Source organism: Cygnus atratus, chromosome Z (assembly GCF_013377495.2).
Source record: "Cygnus atratus isolate AKBS03 ecotype Queensland, Australia chromosome Z, CAtr_DNAZoo_HiC_assembly, whole genome shotgun sequence".
Lineage (NCBI taxonomy): Eukaryota > Metazoa > Chordata > Aves > Anseriformes > Anatidae > Cygnus > Cygnus atratus.
The window spans coordinates 25,824,954-25,842,803 of NC_066396.1; the positions used below are offsets into that span (position 1 = coordinate 25,824,954).

Genomic DNA, 17,850 nt, shown 5'->3' on the forward strand with positions numbered 1-17,850 from the left:
TTATTTGCAGTCTTTAAGGTATTATGGGTAAAAAAGAAAAAAAAAAAGAAAAAGAAAAAAAAAAAAGAAGAAGAAAAAAAAACATGATCAGCAAACCAGAAAACTCAAAGCACACATAATGCTGTGACAGGCATAAACTGATGATTGAAATAATCAGAGGAAAACTGTCATGAGGTACCCAAGTACTGTACCTTTAAAGAGAGAATAAGAGAAGCATCATGAATGCTTGAACGGTAAAACACAAATAGAACACATATAAAACAGTGAAAATATACAAAATATTAAATGGAAATTAAAACAAACAAAAATAAACAAAAAATAACGTGGTTTCTATATTTTTTCCTTTTCAAAATGATCAAGTCCAAGTTTGCCAGAGAACTGAATTCAGAAAAGGAAGTAGATGTAGAACACACTAGGGAACCTCCAAATATATGGAAGGCAACCAGATATAAGTGAATGTGTCTCAAGGTATAGTCATAGGACAGAAAGGACATAATACAAGACAAAATTTGATGATATAAAATTTTAGATCAAAACCCTAAGTTTTTGGTAAATGGTTGTGGTAAAACAAGAATGCGCTTCCTAGACAGGCACTGAGACGCCTGTCAGTGTTCATGAGACATTTGGACTGCAACTTCAATAATATGCTTTAACTTTTGATTTTCTTTGAAGGTGCCAGGTAGATGGACTAGATGACTTTTGAAGTCCCCTTCAAACTGAACTATTGTATTGTATTGTATTGTATTGTATTGTAATGTGTTGTAATGTGTTGTGTTGTGTTTTCTATTTTAAACACAGAAACTAAAATATGCTCCTAGGTCTTGCAGCATGGCTACCCAAAACCATCACCCTACTGTGCACTTACAAAGTTCAAGGCTGAGACCAGAAAACATGTTTTTTTTCTTAGGAGGAAGGGAGAAGTGAGGACAATTCTGTCCTCTCCACATATATACGCATGGACACAGACACAGACACACAGACACACACAGTTTGCCCAGGAAAACAACCTGTATACATTTCCAAATCGTGAATCTACTCCAGCATGTATTCACCTTGGGGGGAATTACAGAGATGAAAATCCATAGCTGGAAAGATTTTACTAAAGCTTTTCCAGTGCTATTCCAGAAATATCACTCATGCAAATCAAATGTACAAAACAAATTATTTGCACAAATTTATTATGATATTAATTGTTAAGTTCTGTTTATGGATGTTATTGTGCCAATGCCAGATTCTTAAAAAAAAATACAAGCTACTATGAGGTGGTAATATAATTTTATCTATTCTGTAACAGATTTCTCAGAATAGAAAGTAGATCAGAGTTATTCCATTTTCTTCACTAGGATCATTTACAAACTGAGTACTGGTAGTGGTTGGTTATTGCAGCAAAATGCAGCACACTGTTATTTTATGCTACTATTGCTTGGCTAGCTAAATCAATAATGCATTATAGATTAAAAAAACAATGCACTCTTTTCCTGATACTCACAACATAAATAATTGATCAGCACTTAAATTTAGCAACATAGTAACTATAAAAAACAGCCAATATGTGGCATTTTTCTTCCCATGTATGGAGCATTTTTAAAAGACGGCTATTACCAATATGCAATATACAAAGTTTTATCAAAAACCCAGGTGATGATGTGAAGCTGTTGACAGATTTCCTAGATGAACATATGATTTTCATACTATCTTCTCCTTTGATCCTCCTTTGATCCAATAGTTCCCTGTGGCATTAGGGAGAAAATCTTAACAGATAAGGCTCAGATAAAAGACACCCAGCTAAGCTGTTCTAATATCTCTAATTCCTGGTTGTCTTCCACTGCAACAGTGGAGGTTCCTCCAGGTTTTGCTCCTCTCTGATTTAGACGCTAACTTCAGTGCACTCTTCACCCAGCTCTGAATTGACACTGCCACACTAGAAATTACTGTGACTTTGCAATTTGAAACACACTTCCATGGCAATCCTGAGAATCAGAATGATTATAAATGCTGCTTATGATTGAATGGTGCATTGCACTTGCTGCACAATCTGTTAGGATTAATTAAATTTCCAAAACAAAAAAACAATTCACTAAAGGTTTTAAATTGCCCTCACAATCAACTACGTTATCTTATTTTGTATCAAAACTTCATTTTGGCTAAAACATTTATTGCCTGAATGTTAATTTCTTATTTGCCTAATCCTGCTTCTGGCTCAAAACAGAGTGGAGTTCATGAATACCACTAACTAATAATTAGTGGTGAACTAAAAACAAAAAGCCCAAAGTATATATATCTACATTAATAGCAGATCAATTCAACACAACAAATCAATGTACGTGATACTAACAACTAATCAGTAAAACTACGCTCCTAGCGAAAGTATCTGTACAACATTAAAGCTAATTGCCAGTTGTTTCTTCAGTGTCTAATCAGCCATTAACTCTCCTTATTGCAATTATATTCCACCCCTTTGCAAAATATTTTCCTTGTAAATGGGAGTAAATATCTTTTTTATTTCCCTTCACCTATGCAGCAACTGTTAGCACCTTTTTTCCTAAGAAGTCAAAACATGGGGGGAAGAAAAATAAGCTGAAAAACAAAAACAAAACAAAAACAAAGAAACAACAACAACAACAAAAAAAAAAAACCAACCAAAAAAAAATCCCTCATTCAAAATATCTGATTTACACTGGCTTAACAAAGAAAATCCAAACCAAGCAACAAAACAATCAACAACAAAAGACACTGGATTAATCTTAAAATGATCAGGAACTTGGATTAAGTTTAAACTCACTGTTACCAAATTAGCAAGCTCCTGAAAATCTCCCAGAGCATATGACAAGGGACAAAATCTCCTTTACCTAGAACACAACTAACATATTAGCAAAAAAGGGAATTCCCTTTGCTCATGATCAAACCACTTTCTGCTTTCTCATGTACAGTCAATGAAATAAATTAATTAATCCAATGTCAGAATGAGAAATAATATATCAGAATAATCCTCTGTGGAATGCCAATATACCTGCAGTGATGCTGAAAAGGCTTTTTAATTATGTATATACAATATTGCCAGTAAGCAGAGTTATACTGTTTAAATGGAAAATTGTTTAGATGATTGTGTCCGTCAGTCCATAATCTCTACTTAAAAAGACTTGCTCATGACAACTTCAAAACTAACCTTGAATTTCACTGAATTCTAGCAGATTAGGAAAATATTTGTGCATTGTTAAAATGAGTATGTCTCACAAATGCCACACAAAAGCTTTCCTCAGAAGTTGGAAAGCAGAAGTGGGAGTGTTAGCCAAGGGAATTTCCTTTTTCAATCATATAACGTTGATTGAGAGATAAGGAAGACCATGTCTGTTGTCAGATGCTGTGGGAGATGCGTCAGCACAATGGATGGCCATGTGTCATGTTATATACATACTCTCTCAAGTTCATGTGAGGCTCTCTGCTGCTAACGAGTATACAACAAACAATATCTGTCCAGATGACATCACTTGAAGTTTGCAACCTGACCACACTTACTTATCCATGGGAATGTTGATCATCAACACTATGGATATAAAGCTGATGTCAACACCATTTTCTTAACTTTCTTAGTTTATACTACTCTCCTAACTATCATCCTGGGACGAAAAAGAAAAGAAAAAAAAAAAAAACCTTGATAGATAGAAACATCTGTCAGCCTCATAAACTAATTTCCATCACATTTACCTTAAGAAAAGATTTCTTGTTAAAAAAAAAAAAAAAAAAAAGCAAGCAAGACCAACCTGATCTATGTAATGTGCCATTGAAAACTCTCAAATTATTTCTCACTAACTGGAACAAAGAGCAGTGGATGTTGGTTAAAAGGGCCATCAGTTTAAGAGAACTGGTGAACAATTCCATGAGCATTGTACGTGGCATGAAAGAGGAGAAGAGCTTTATTGCTGCAAATGGCTATGAAAGTAGTAATATTCCAGATATTTAAAACAAAGCCAACTTTCAAGCAGGGGAAGCAGGTGCAGACAGTGAGAACAGAGGTACCCACAGGGAAAGAATTATGTCTGCAGTAAAATTCAGTCACAGTAGATGAAAAGTACTCCAGTACTTTTCATCAGTGACATTCACATAAACAAGCTAAAGCTCTGAGATAAGTAGTTACTTCAAGTCTTATGTCTCATTATACAATTGGCTTCCAATAGTTTTCAACACCGATAGTATAAGATAAAATGACCAGTAAGAATTTTGGAAAGGTTCTAAAATCCTTCACTGATTAAATCCATGGATAAAATGCATTGGAAGAAATTTATCCAGCTGTGACAGAGTCATAGAATCACTAGGGTTGGAAAAGACCTCCAAGATCATCTGATCTAACCACCACCCTCCTACCAATGTCACCCACTAAACCATGTCCACCAAATCAACCTTTAAGCCATTAGATTATATTTGTTCTATATCTTAATGAAGTTCATTAACAACTTATTTGTGAAAATATGAGCTCCTCAGCAAGAAGAAATATGTCCTCTTTACTTCACAGATTAAAATTTTATACATGATGTGAAATTCAGAGCTACAAATACATAAATGGTTATACATCTCAATAAATGAAAGCTTGTGTGTCATGACTTAACTGTGCTGCAGATTTAACCAAACAGGAACCTTGAAGAAAGAGCACTAACATACTTAAAATGTTCAGTTTAATTAAAAGACTGGATTTGACATGTTGATTTAAGAAATGATGTATAATCACCCAGAGATGGTAGAGCAGTTGAGGGAGGGAAGAAAAAATCGTGGTGACAGTTACATTAAATGTGCAAAATCACCATGGCCTTCAAACTTTTCCTTTGGGAGGCATTTCCTTCCTTTGAACATTTTTGTATTATTATAAATCTGTGTGTGACATGAATGGTAACATCACAGATCTGTGACTGGACAGGCAGAGCCAGAAAATAACCTGCAGTGCCCAAAAAAGCAGTCCAGTAATTAATAACTATTTTAGACACAATCAATTGTTGAGACAAAGATTTCAAGATAACTGCAAGCCCATAATTATTTAGCTTTATTTATATGTGCAAATAGACAGTACAGGCACATTTGCACATGTTGCTGAAGCATGTTTGTAACAGACCAGTTAAATACAGAAGTATTTTAATTGCTAGTCATACAATCTTCACAAGTACATACAATATCCTAATTGCAGGCTGTTATTTTCATAATTTAAATAACAGAAAGTTTTCCAGTATCGACTGTACTCATTGAATTCAGCTGAAGCAAGCACAGTTTGAACCTTAAAGAAATACTATATTATAGCCACAAATTTATGGTTCAAAATGTGGCCTTCTACTTCGCTAGCTCTAAGTACAGTGCTTTATCTCTTTGGCACTATTCCAAGCTATGCAAGCATAGTTATGTCCTTTTAATTAAATTAAAAAAAAAAAATATTATTTTACTTATAGAGCTCTTAAAAGACAAGTCAGTCGAAACAGCATTTGGCTGTACTGAAATGCATTGCACAAAGGCTCTGCAATGCAGTCATTTTAAATTGGCTTTTATTGGATTTGTTACTCAGGTTGAATCTGCACAAATGAAACTGGTTATTGAGCCAATGATACACTGTATTTAACCCCATGCTAAATGGAGAACCTCTTAAAAGAGAAGAGTGCATATGTAAATTGATGTTATCCACCAGTTTGTAGTCCTCAGTAAAGCTGCATGCAGCTTTAAAAATGGCTGACATGGTGCTGTAGTTCTCCCTATTAGCATGGTCTTCAGCAAGGTGGTTTGGGAATGAGATAATCACACTCAGAAAAGGAGGGCAGCTGTGACCCACCTTAAATTGCTGGCATATAGCAGGAACCTGCAACCACTCTAAGAACCAAATATGCTGCATTTCGTTAATGTTTCAAACCTGCGTTCCCTCACCTGTCTTGTGACCAGCCCATGTGTACTGGGTCTGGCTGGGATGTTAACTTTCCCTGCAGCAGCCCATACAGTGTTGTGCTCTGTACTTGTAGCTAAAACAGCAGTAGTATCACACCAGTGTTGTGTCTGCTGCTGAGCAGTGCTGGCACAGCATCAGGACTCTCTCTAACCCTCCTAGGGGGTGGGCAAATATGTGAGAAAAGAAACATCACCAGGGCAGCTGACCTAAACCAACAAAAGGGATATTCCGTACCATATGATGTCACACTCAGCAATAAAAGGTGGAAAAAGGAAGAAGAGGGGTGGGGTGGGCTCTCGTTGTGAAAACGTCTGTCTTCCTCCCAAACACCGGCTATGTGCGTTGAGGCCCTGCCTCAAGGACATGGGCAAGCATCGCTCATTTGTGGGAAGTAGAGAGTAATTTCTTTCCTCAGCACTTTCACATAGCCTTTACTTGTTTTGTTTAGTCTTCCCTTTCCCCCTCCCTTCTCCCCTTTCCCTTTTTTTTCCCCTTTAGTTAAATTGTTAATTGTTTAGTTAAATTGTTTAGTTAAATTGTTTAATTAATAATAGTCTTTCCTTAGTAATTATTTGTTTTTTCCTTTAATTAAATCATCCTTATCTCAACCTGTGAGTTGTTCTTTCCTTTACTTCTTCCCCTCCTCATCTAAAGAGCGGGAGTGAGAGAGCGGTTGTGGTGTTCAGCTGCCTAGCACGGTAAAACCACCACACCATGATATTCCATATAATATGTGTTTAGCCTAGTTCCTAACAGACAAAAACCACACTACATACTCTTCACTGTGCCTGCCTTCCCCTCAGAAAAGTAAAACTTACACAAACATCATCCTCAGTAGTCCAAATAATATAGCTGGTTAGAACAGATAAGGATGGGTCTCTTAATTTTTCTCCCTCAAAAAATTGTGTTTGGAAGGCAAGCAGAAAAGGCACGGCAGTAGAAGTACTTCAATAATGACATTGTAGGGGAACTGAACTGTACCAGAGGTCAACAGCATGCATGATGGCATTTGTATTTCTCACATCTTCTTCTGAAGAAATAAGGCATTAATCCTAGCCAGTTTTCACCTTCCTCTGGAATATTCAGTGCACATTTCAATGACTGCTGGTCTATTTTGAAATATTTCTATTGCTGTAAAGATTTATTACTACTATTAACTGTAAGTGCAATGGACTCTCGCTGTTATTTCAATGAGATTCCTCATGCTCAAAGGTCTACAATAGTTACAATAACTATTCTTAACCTAGATGCGTTTCTTGTGAGTACAGCAATTTTCGGAACCACGTATAAATGCCTAAGATTTTGACATCAGTGTGACCTTCAATAAAATTTATACCACGGCAAAGAGTCCACAGTAAGTAGTAATAATAATAATAATAACAATAATAATAGAACTGAATCTCTTCCTTTACCCCTGAAGCCTAAATTTTTTTTTTTTTAATTATAACAAGATTTTTAACATGTTCTCCATAATAAAACTAAAGGAATTCCCCTGGAAGTTTCAACTCAATAGGAGAACATCTAGTAGCTGCACACAACAGTAAAATATAGAGTAGCAGAGTCTGGTTTTCCTTTACTTTACATCATTTGCAGTCTGTTTTATCATCTGGTATTACATCATTCTGGTAGCTTGCTACAAACTGATATATAACCAGAAGACGCTCACTTACCTTCTCCTACTGTGTTCTGTGCAGGAACACAAAATAACTCTCACCTGTATATAGCAACCTATAATAATATTTAACATTAAGAGAGAACAGTACTATACGCAGTTTCCTACTTACAGCAGCAGGAATGAGTTCTACGAACTACTATGTAAGGAAAACTCAGGCTCTTTAATAAATAAACACCAAATAAGCCTTCCTGGCTTCCACATGGAGAAAAAGTGTTGTCAAAACTGCCATTGGAATAGAACTGAGTAGACAAGAGAAAACCATGATACTTGAAGAAAGTGTTTTTTGAAATATATCATTATCACAGAATCACAAAATGGCCGAGGTTGGAAGGGACCTCTGAAGATCATCTAGTCCAACCCCCCTGCTGAGCAGGATCACCTAGAGCACATTGTGCAGGATGACATCCAGGTGGGTTTTGAACATCTCCAGAGAAGGAGACTCCACAATCTTTCTGGGCAATCTACTCCAGTGCTCTGTCACCCTCACAGTAAAGAATTGCCCTCTCATATTCAGCCAGAAAACCTGTATGTCTGAATTTTATGAAATGGAAAACACAAAATCAGGTAATCAGTATTATACTTCCATAATATTTGGTCATTGAATTCTGGACTTGGCCCTGAAGACAGAATTTCAGTTAAGTAACAAGTGTAACATAACCTAGCATAAATGAGGCTCGTAAAAACAGTTTTAATGAATTCACAGACAGGAGTAATATCAGATCACTAAGATCAATACATTCAATTTTCATGCACTTTTTTTTTCAAGCTTTAAAATTTATTTATTTATAATTGGAAAAAAAGAAAAATCTTGTGATAAAATGCTTACTTAACTGTCATCTAGCAAAGTCAATATTTTTAGCTTCCATACTAAATTACGTTCCTCAAGCAAGACTAGCAAGCCCAAAAAGGTTTCTCCTCTCCCACAAATCACAATGTCACTAGGTATCTGGCCTACACAGAGAATATATAGCTGCTACTACAGATTGGAAAAACAAAGGAATACCACGAGCACTGAATATCAAAGAAAACTCAATGTAAATTTCAGTTGAAGGTCATTCTAGTCTAATCTCCACTGCAAGAGAAACATCTGTAAAACAGAAGTTTGCTCATTCAGCAACAAGTTACATGAAGGAAACCTATCCAAACCTTTTAAAGAGTAACCACAGTTTCAGAATAACTATACAATTCCAGATCTGTACATACATTTATTCTTCTAAGGATATTTACAGGGTGTCAATGGATTTAGTGAGATGCCTAGACACTTTGGAGAATTCCACCTTGCATGTAGATGCATGAATATTTAGAAAATGGTCCTTTGAGACCCAGCTCCTGCAGGCCTTTATTTACGTTTCACAGTTGTACACTTCAGATTTCTGCCAAAGCCAGAAAAAGCCCATACAGGTTCAGGAAGAAAATAATTTTCTCAAACTATATGGTCTTGCCCAAAAGAACTTAGGCTTTACTCTTTGTATAAACCAGCAAGCCTGTGCACGACCCATGAGTTCAGAACCATCTTCCCTTTAAATTTTTAGTCAAATGTAACAACTGCAGTATCTCTTTTATTATAGACAGATAAAAGTGTTGTAAGTAATGATGCATTTACAAGCAGTTATGTTTTTTAGTTACAGAATCAGAAAAATTTAAGTTGAAAGGGACCTTTGAAGGGCTCTAGTCCACACTTCTGCCAAAATCAGGGCTACCTCCAGATCTAGATTACATTGCTCAGGGCCTTTTTCAGTTAACTCTTTGAAAATCTCCAGTAGATCCTGCAGCTTCCCTGGGCAACGTCTCCCAGGGGTTGACCACCCATGAACTTCCTTTCTTATATATGATCAGAAGTTCCCTGGTTGCAACTTGTTACCTGTGTTTCTCTAAGAAAAGTTTGACTCCACCTTCTCTATGCCTCCCCTCCATTACATAGCTGAATACTGCAGTCAGGTTGCCTGTTAGACCTCTCTTCTCCGAGCTAGGCAAGACCAGTTGCCTTAGCTGCTTCTTTCATGCTATGTATTCGAGCCGTCTAAACACGTTAGTGGTGCATTGGTGTACTTGCTTTAAATGTTTGTCTCTTCTACCAGGTAGCCCCACAGATGGACACAGTACCAATGTGAAGTCTCATTGGCGTTGGGACGGGAAAACCACTTCCCTCTACCACCTCATCTACAGCCTTGCCAATGCAGTCCAGAAGGCAGTTAGCCTTCATCACTGCAAGGCACTGCTGATTCATGGCCCATTTGTTTTCTGCTAGGAAAAGCCCCTTTTCTTTAGAGGTACGTAGCATGTCAGTACCAGTCACTGGGTCATTCTGTCTGAGGTGAAGGACTTGTATTTGCCATTAATAAATTCTACAGAATGTATTTGTTGGTGAATATATATATATGTATGTATATATATGAGTTGTTCCAAAAGATAAGTGAAAAAACAAACAAAAACAAAAATCAGACAATGGAATTAGAGTGCATTACTAAGTAGCAAAGACATAGCAAGCTGAATACTCTTTTAAACTGTGAGGAAACAATTTTCAATAACAATCTAGTATTGCTTAACAAAGCTTATAAGCACTTCACATTAACTACTGAGTGCTCTGGGGGCACTTCCTCCCATGTAAGAGGAATAACTGTCTGAAACAGTGCTAGATTATGTTGAGTAGGTTTTAGTAGATATACAGGAGGTATACAATAGATGTGGAAGGCATTTCATCAAGCTGCCTAATACGCAAATCAATGCAAAATGGTAATCAATGCAGAAGTGTTAGGTACATGCCTGTTGTCCCAAACTGAAAACTACTTCAGTACACTGAGTTAAAACCTCTGATGCCCTTCTTCCTGAAAATATTATGCATAATGTAATTATTATATTCTGATAATATCTGAGAAAAAAAATACATCTAGTCATTAAATGGCATTAAATGTAGACTGTCAGGAAATCCCTTGAATTCTAAAGTAAGCTGTTTATTGCTATTCGTATTCACAATACCTGAAATATCAGCCCAGTGATTTAACATGATAACATGATTTAACATGATACTTGAGTTGTTTGGATAGAAGAAACCATGTCTGTATGTTTAACCGACTAAAAACTTGTTTTACAGATAAATGTTATTTCTGTTTTTCTTACTGTACTATCCAGTACACCCAGCTGGAAAGCAGCTTTGCAGAAAAGACACTGGGAGTCCTGGTGAACATTAATTTGAGTGTGAGTCAGCAGCGTCTACTCAGTGCTGGCGAGGCCATACCTGGAATACTGTATTCAGTTCTGGGCCAAAGATACATGTTTAAAGATATATACAAGATAGAAAGATACATATCTGGAAACATATTCTCACACTTAATAACAAGTCACTATCACCTTGCAAGAGTTTAAGCAAGTCAAAATTCTTGTTTTTAAGGAAACATCTATTTAAAGAACAACAACAACAACAAAAAGTTACATGCAGTTATTATTTAAACCAAAGGCATCAAGAAAACGGTTCATGATTCTGATCAGAACTTCCATCATGTAACTTTACAGTCTGTGAGGTGCTGACAATGATCAATGAACCGAAATCTCAAGCTCATACAATGATCAGTAAGGAGGGAATTTGGGAATTTGCCATGTTGCAAGTTAAAAGAAACAAACCAAAAAAATGCAACAGGGTGGTTTTATGGATATTGCCACATGCTTTTAATCAGCTCATGTTTCCTGGTAAAGCCATTGTGTCATGAGGTATGGGAAATAAGTTTTTACAATTGTTGAGACAGTGAGTCCTTTTTCAATGACAAATTAGGGTGCTCTTAGGTTGTTTCTTACTAGTCTAGAAAAATGCCTTAAAAATAAATATGTGTACCAATTCCACCTTATAACTCCTAGCACTGGTCTCATGACTTCTGTATTTTAACAACATTAAGGCCCTCTAGATTATGGAATTATAATAATGGAAAAAATTATGCCTGTCTAGAAGACCCCAGTCAGGATGTAATTATGATGTGAAATCACAACATCAAAGTAATTGAAATGCATGACTGTGTGGACCTAGTTATGATCATATTAAAATGCTTTCAATAAACATTCACCATCCTTTTGTATCACTGGAATTATGGTTATGCTGTCCGCAAGGGCTACATATCTATATTAGCGATAAGTATTATAGTCATCACTGTACAGAAGGATTGCAAACTATAGTTTCTATTAGCAATGGGCAAATAATATCATTTTTGTGAAACTATTGATAAAACCACCATGTTGCAATGCCTTCAATACACTATCAGAAAGAAAAGACTAATTAGCTCTGCTTTTTCCTAGTTTTGTATTTTCATCTTTTAATGTAGAATTATATCTTTGTTAATATCCTAACACAGAGGCTAGTGTTCTGCTATTATAAAAATAAGAAATGGGGATAACTATTACAGTTTCCATATTTTAGTTATGAGGAAACATTGCACTCGTACCTAGGGCTTCCAGAGTTGTTTCCTTAATTTTGTCAGCAAGTAAAATATTTGCATATATATATATATATATATATATATAACATGAGGGATTTAACAGCTTCTGTACTGAATTTCATTTAATCACTGGTGGATTCATTCCAATATATTTCAAGACAACATCATAAGAAGTCTAGTGACTGGGGAATCCTCTACCCTTAAGTCACTTCTTAACAAACATCGGAAAACCCTCATAGCTGCCAGCTACTCATGGGACAATACTCACCACTCTCAGTCACAGACATCCCACCATTCTTACAGCAACTGTTTAAATGAAATGCAATTTTTAGAAAATATAAAGTATTTCCCACCATGTTATGTATTCTGTGTTATTATCTGCAGCAACACAGTAACATTTATCTGTAATACCTTTTTTGGCTTGTTTTCATTTCTCTTCTTTCTCTCTACCCTTTGAATTGTTTATAGAGCTAAAAAAAAAAAAAAAAAAAAAAAAAAAGGATATAAATAGGCAAGATTATGCACCTTCTTTCTCTAAAAGGCAGATCTGAAAACCCACAGGTCCTAGCATGACAAATGTAATGTTTATGAGTTTGTGTAAACAAGCAGTACCAAACAAATTATTTGCATGCAGCCTCTTTAGCCATAACAACTTAGATAATTTAATTTCTTTTAGTGGAATTTCAATCACTGCACTGTACAGACAACTAGATCAGTTTGTTTCTAACAACAAATTATCAAATGGCAAGGAATTTCTTGAAGCACCCAGACAGGTGAGAACTCAGCACCTGTTTCCATTCATGACCTTCTGACATGGAGGGGGTTTTATAAATATAAATGAAGAGTAATTTTTTCCATTGACTGGAAAGGGGAATCTTTCCCACTGACTGGAAGAGGAGAAACATTACCCCCATTTTTAAAAAGGGAAAGAAGGAAGACCAGAGAACTACAGGCCAGTCAGTCTCACCTCTGTGCCCAGCAAAATCATGGAGCAGATCCTCCTGGAAACTGTGCTAAGGCACATGGAAAACGAGGAGGTGATTGGTGACAGCCATCATGGCTTCACTAAGAGCATATCATGCCTAGCAAATCTGGTGGCCTTCTACGATGGGGCTATAGCATCGGTGGATAGGGGAAGAGCAACTGACATCATCTACCTGGACTTGTGCAAAGCATTTGATACTGTCCCCCATGATACCCTTGTCTCTAAGTTGCAGAGACATGGATAAGAAAGATGAACCACTCAGTGGGTAAGAAATAGGCTGGATGGTCAAACTCAAAGAGTTGTGGTCAATGGTTCAATGTCCAGGTGGAAATCAATAACGAGTGGTGTTCCTCAGGGGTTGGTATTGGGACCAGCGCTGTATAACATCTTTGTTGGTGACATGGACAGTGGGACCAAGTACACCCTCAGCAAGTTTTCCAATGACACCAAGCTGTGCGGTGCATCAACATGCTGGAGGGAAGGGATGCCATCCAGAGGGACATGGACAGGCCTGAGAGGTGGGCCTGTACAAACCTCATGAGGTTCAACAAGGCCAAGTGCAAGGTCCTGCATCTGGGCCAGGGTAATCCCAAGCACCAATACAGGCCGGGTGGAGAATGGATTGAGAGCTGCCCTGAGGAGAAGGACCTGGGGGTACTGGTGGGTGAGAAGCTCACCATGAGCCGGCAGTGTGCACTTGCAGCCTAGAAAGCAAACTGTATCCTGGGCTGAATCAAAAGAAGTGTGGCCAGCAGGGTGAGGGAGGTGATTCTCCCCCTCTGCTCTTGTGAGACCCCACCTGGAGTCCTGCACCCAGCTCTGGGGCCCACAGCACAAGAAGGACACGGACGTATTAGAATGAATCCAGAGGAGGGCCACGAAAATGGTCAGGCGTGTAGAGCACCACTCCTAGGAAGACAGGCTGAAGAAGTTGGGGTTATTCAACCCTGAGAAGAGAAGGCTCCAGAGATAATTTATAACGACTTTAGCAGATGAGGCTTTGAGCAACCTGGTCTAGTGGGAGGTGTCCCTGCCCACAGCAGAGGGGTTGAAATTGGATGATCTTTAAGGTCCCTTCCAACCCAAACTATTCTATGATTCTAATACAATCAACTTTATTTAAACCAATAGAGCCAAATTGCAAATATGTCAGGAGTCCAATCTGACATGGGCTTAATTGCCTACCAGGAATGCTTCTTCCAGTTTGTGTTATTTAAAATTCTGAATCTGTTTTTTTACACAGTTGACATCTTAGGGTCTTTATAATTGATTGTGAGCCAAGAGGAGAGAAGTGGAGCTTAAGTTAAAATGACAGTGTTGCAAAAGAACCATGAACTGTAAAACTACCAGAAATGAACAGTATACCTGCTATAAGACAAAGATTCTTAAAATTTTTAGATGAAGGTCTTCTGTTCTGCAATGGCCTGGGCCCTTTCAGATCCAAATCCCTTGTATGACACATATATTTTATTTTCTGCCATGTCACAACCCCTACACTATTACCTCCCATTTTCCTAGGGTAACCACTTCTACCTTGTCTCTTCACTGTGCTGCCCCATGAAACCTTAGCTTTATCTGCTACATTGAGGCATACTCAGGAAGCACAAGCACAGACTGGCTTGCACTGCTGTTGCTCTCACCAAGGCCCAAAAGGCTGAATCAGTTTGCCTCTTCACTATGGCTTCAGAGGGAAGAGGCAACAGGATGAGATGCAGCCTTTCCCCACCAACCAACCAGACACAAAATGCATAACGTATGTGCAGCTTCAGCCATTTGTCCCTCTGGCTTCTGTCTCCATGATTCAAAATAAACATAATACTTTTTGGAGGGCTAGAGGACAGTCACTGTGAGAAAAGAAGAAAAAGAGACAAAAGGGAGAAAAAAAGCTAGACAGCATTTTCCTTGGATTTCCAGCATTCCCTATATTGTATACCACCTCACTCTTGGGAGCGCTCCCATACAGTTGTGTGTAATCTATTCTCTACTACACCTGCACAAATCTTTAAGAACTCTAGTAATTCATTGTTTGTGGTTGTTTTTTTTTTTTTTTAATATAACACATCTGGATAACTACTCTTGTAAACAAGAAAAAAAAACAAACACCCTTCTGCTCTTAAATTTTATTGTGCAGTCTTCTGCCTCATGGATTTATTTATACATACTGACTGAAAAAGAAAACAACTATTTAAAAAATAAAATTATAAGCTTCATATTATCCGTATTAATGTGATTTACTTATTTATATTCAATACAAAATATTTGTATATAAGCATTAACATTAACATAATTCATATTTAGGCATACTGTAAGTGACAGTTGTAATAGCACAAACACAGAGCAAAGGTTTCACTCACCAAGCCATCCTGATCCAGAATTGGGTATGCACATATCTGTTTCAGCACTGGGTAACACAAATCCAACCACAAAAACTTCAACCCCATCTGCCATTAGGGCCATTCCCAAAACAAAGAAGAGTGCCCACTGAAATCGACCATGGCCACATTCTTGTATTATCAGTTCATACTGCTGTGCTAGCTCTTCTTCATCAGCTTTCCTCTCTGTTTCCAGTTCACGACGATCCTTATATTCATCATGCATAGACTGCCCTAAGGCCACCATGCCATCCTTGCCCTGCCCCATGTTGGGGATTCCTTGATATTCCCCTTCATAAATTTCATCATCTTCATCATGTCCTTCGGTTGCTTCACTTGACCCTTCATCATCATTAGCTTCTATGCCATAATTTCCTCCTTGAACATAATAATCATCATCATCTTCCTCATCCTGGAATCGGTTGTAGGACCTCTGTGTGTAGCCGTCCTGAGCTTTGTCAACAGCTTTATTCATTTTTTTCACTGCTTGCCTCTTCACCTCTTTAGCAATATCTTTTGCCCCTTTCACTAAAGAAGTCCTATCTTTGTATGATTCCTCCATCTTGTATCAAAGAAAGACTGCTGTTGTACTGGAGAGACACCAGTCAAACACTATTTGGAAAATCTATTGTGCGCTGGACAGCAGCAGAAAATGTGAAGCTGTAATATGCTACCTGAAAAATATGAGACAAAAAAAAAAAAAAAAAAGTTTATACTTTGCTTCTTTTCATTTTCTTCTTCACACTGGACACCATAGTTCAGGGTTTTAACTACAAAAACATACAAATATACCATGTTACAAGGAAAATACTCTAAAGAAAAATTTAGCATACATACATGTTTTCAAAATAAAATTTATTACATTTTAGTTTTTCAGTGGATACTCGGTTTTGTCCTGAATGAAAACAAGCAGTTTCATGAGCCATACTTCACACTGACTCCGTCTCCACTGTCCTTCCCCATTTGAGCTCACTGCTATATAATAAAAGGCTAAAAATATCAGCTTTTCTCTCAGTGAGTTGCTATAAAGTCTCAGTAATACACCCAGCATCCCAAAGTTGGCTGAACGTGGCCAATGCATTCACACTGAGCAATACTTAACGTTATTGGTGTAGCCCCACACTACAGTAAGGGAGATGCAAGGAGATAGGTACATTGAAGTGGTGGCTTTTTCACACTTTGGCAATTTCCAATCCCTAAATCATGCACAGACCCATCCCACTCTCCCGTGTCCATAGTGAGAGGCAGTTTGAAACAATTATATATCCTCAGCTAATACACCCAATAGTGTTAGTCCAGCATGAGCTCATGCCAATCCACCCGTGTGAAAGCACCAGGATGTTTCATCCTGGTCACCCTTCCTGCTCCCCTGCTGTAGCTTTCCATCTCTTCCTCCGTGTCAGCATTTGTGATCCTGCAGCTACAAGAAGAGAGACAGAAGCAGCCTCCTTACTTGACTGAAGATGTAACCATTTCGTTTTTTCTGCTCAGACCTCAGGCGTATCAGCAAAGCAATTTGGCTCATCACACATCTGTACAATCACTAGGGGGCTGCACAATTGCTAAGGGTAGTAGAAAGAAATGGTGGCAGTGTGCAAGCAGAGGTAGGGAAGAAATATAGACTCCTTCTTTGGCAAAGGTCCATAGTTAGAACAGCTGAAATTGATTACAGAACTGCACCATTATTCATGTGTTTGAGGGAAGGGGGGGATGAATCTGGGCACTGCAACAGGGATGCAGAAGCCTCACCTCTGGGAAAAAGCAGGCATAAATTTCTGGATCAATGGTTCCAGAAAAACACTGTTTCCAGCTTGGCAAAGGGGTTATTTTTAACTATGATCATTTTAATAATCCATTTTCCAACATAACCTCAAAAAAAGCTGCAGCTGTAATACTAAGCAGGCAGTGGGATGTAAAACAGGAGTAAGAATAAATGGCTGCAGATTTCTGAAGAAAATCCTATTCCTCTTGAGGTATTGTGGATCTGTCCTTTGAGCTCCATGAGAGCCTTGAGAAGCTGACATTTATTCATTCAGTTGCAAACACTGTCCCCAGAAGTATATTTCAGACATTAGTTTCCAGACTAATATTGTTTTGCATACTGCATCACATAAACTAAGGGTGTGGTGTCCTTTTGTTAAAAGAAAACCAACCTGAAACATCATACAAACATGCAGGTAATATATTTTAAGAAGCCAAAAGATATTTCCCTAGCTTTTTTGTTTTTTGTTTAACAATGACTCTAGAAATTCACCTATGGTAGATAATGTCTTTATTTTCAGTTTCTTCCTCTAGATTAATTTCAAACACTGTGAATGTTTGTCAAAGAAATCAGGTGCGGTGGTACTATTCAACTCTTCAAAGCAAACTGAAACATTTACTGGGAAAGAAATGCAGCCTTAAAGAAAAAACACTAAGTAATATTCACAACTGAAAACTGTAGCCTGCTTTTAGGTACATGATGATCCTTCTAAGTAGGTCAT

General features: G+C 37.6%; 1 protein-coding gene across 1 annotated transcript in view; it reads right to left on the reverse strand.

The window, feature by feature from the left end:
- SV2C (synaptic vesicle glycoprotein 2C) overlaps window positions 1-15,929 on the reverse strand; it is an 82,133-nt gene extending 66,204 nt beyond the window's left edge. Inside the window, exon 1 of the mRNA XM_035553580.1 lies at window positions 15,350-15,929. Coding sequence (XP_035409473.1) covers window positions 15,350-15,929 — 580 coding nt within the window. The remainder of the gene's footprint in view (window positions 1-15,349) is intronic.
- Between the last annotated feature and the right edge of the window lie 1,921 nt (window positions 15,930-17,850).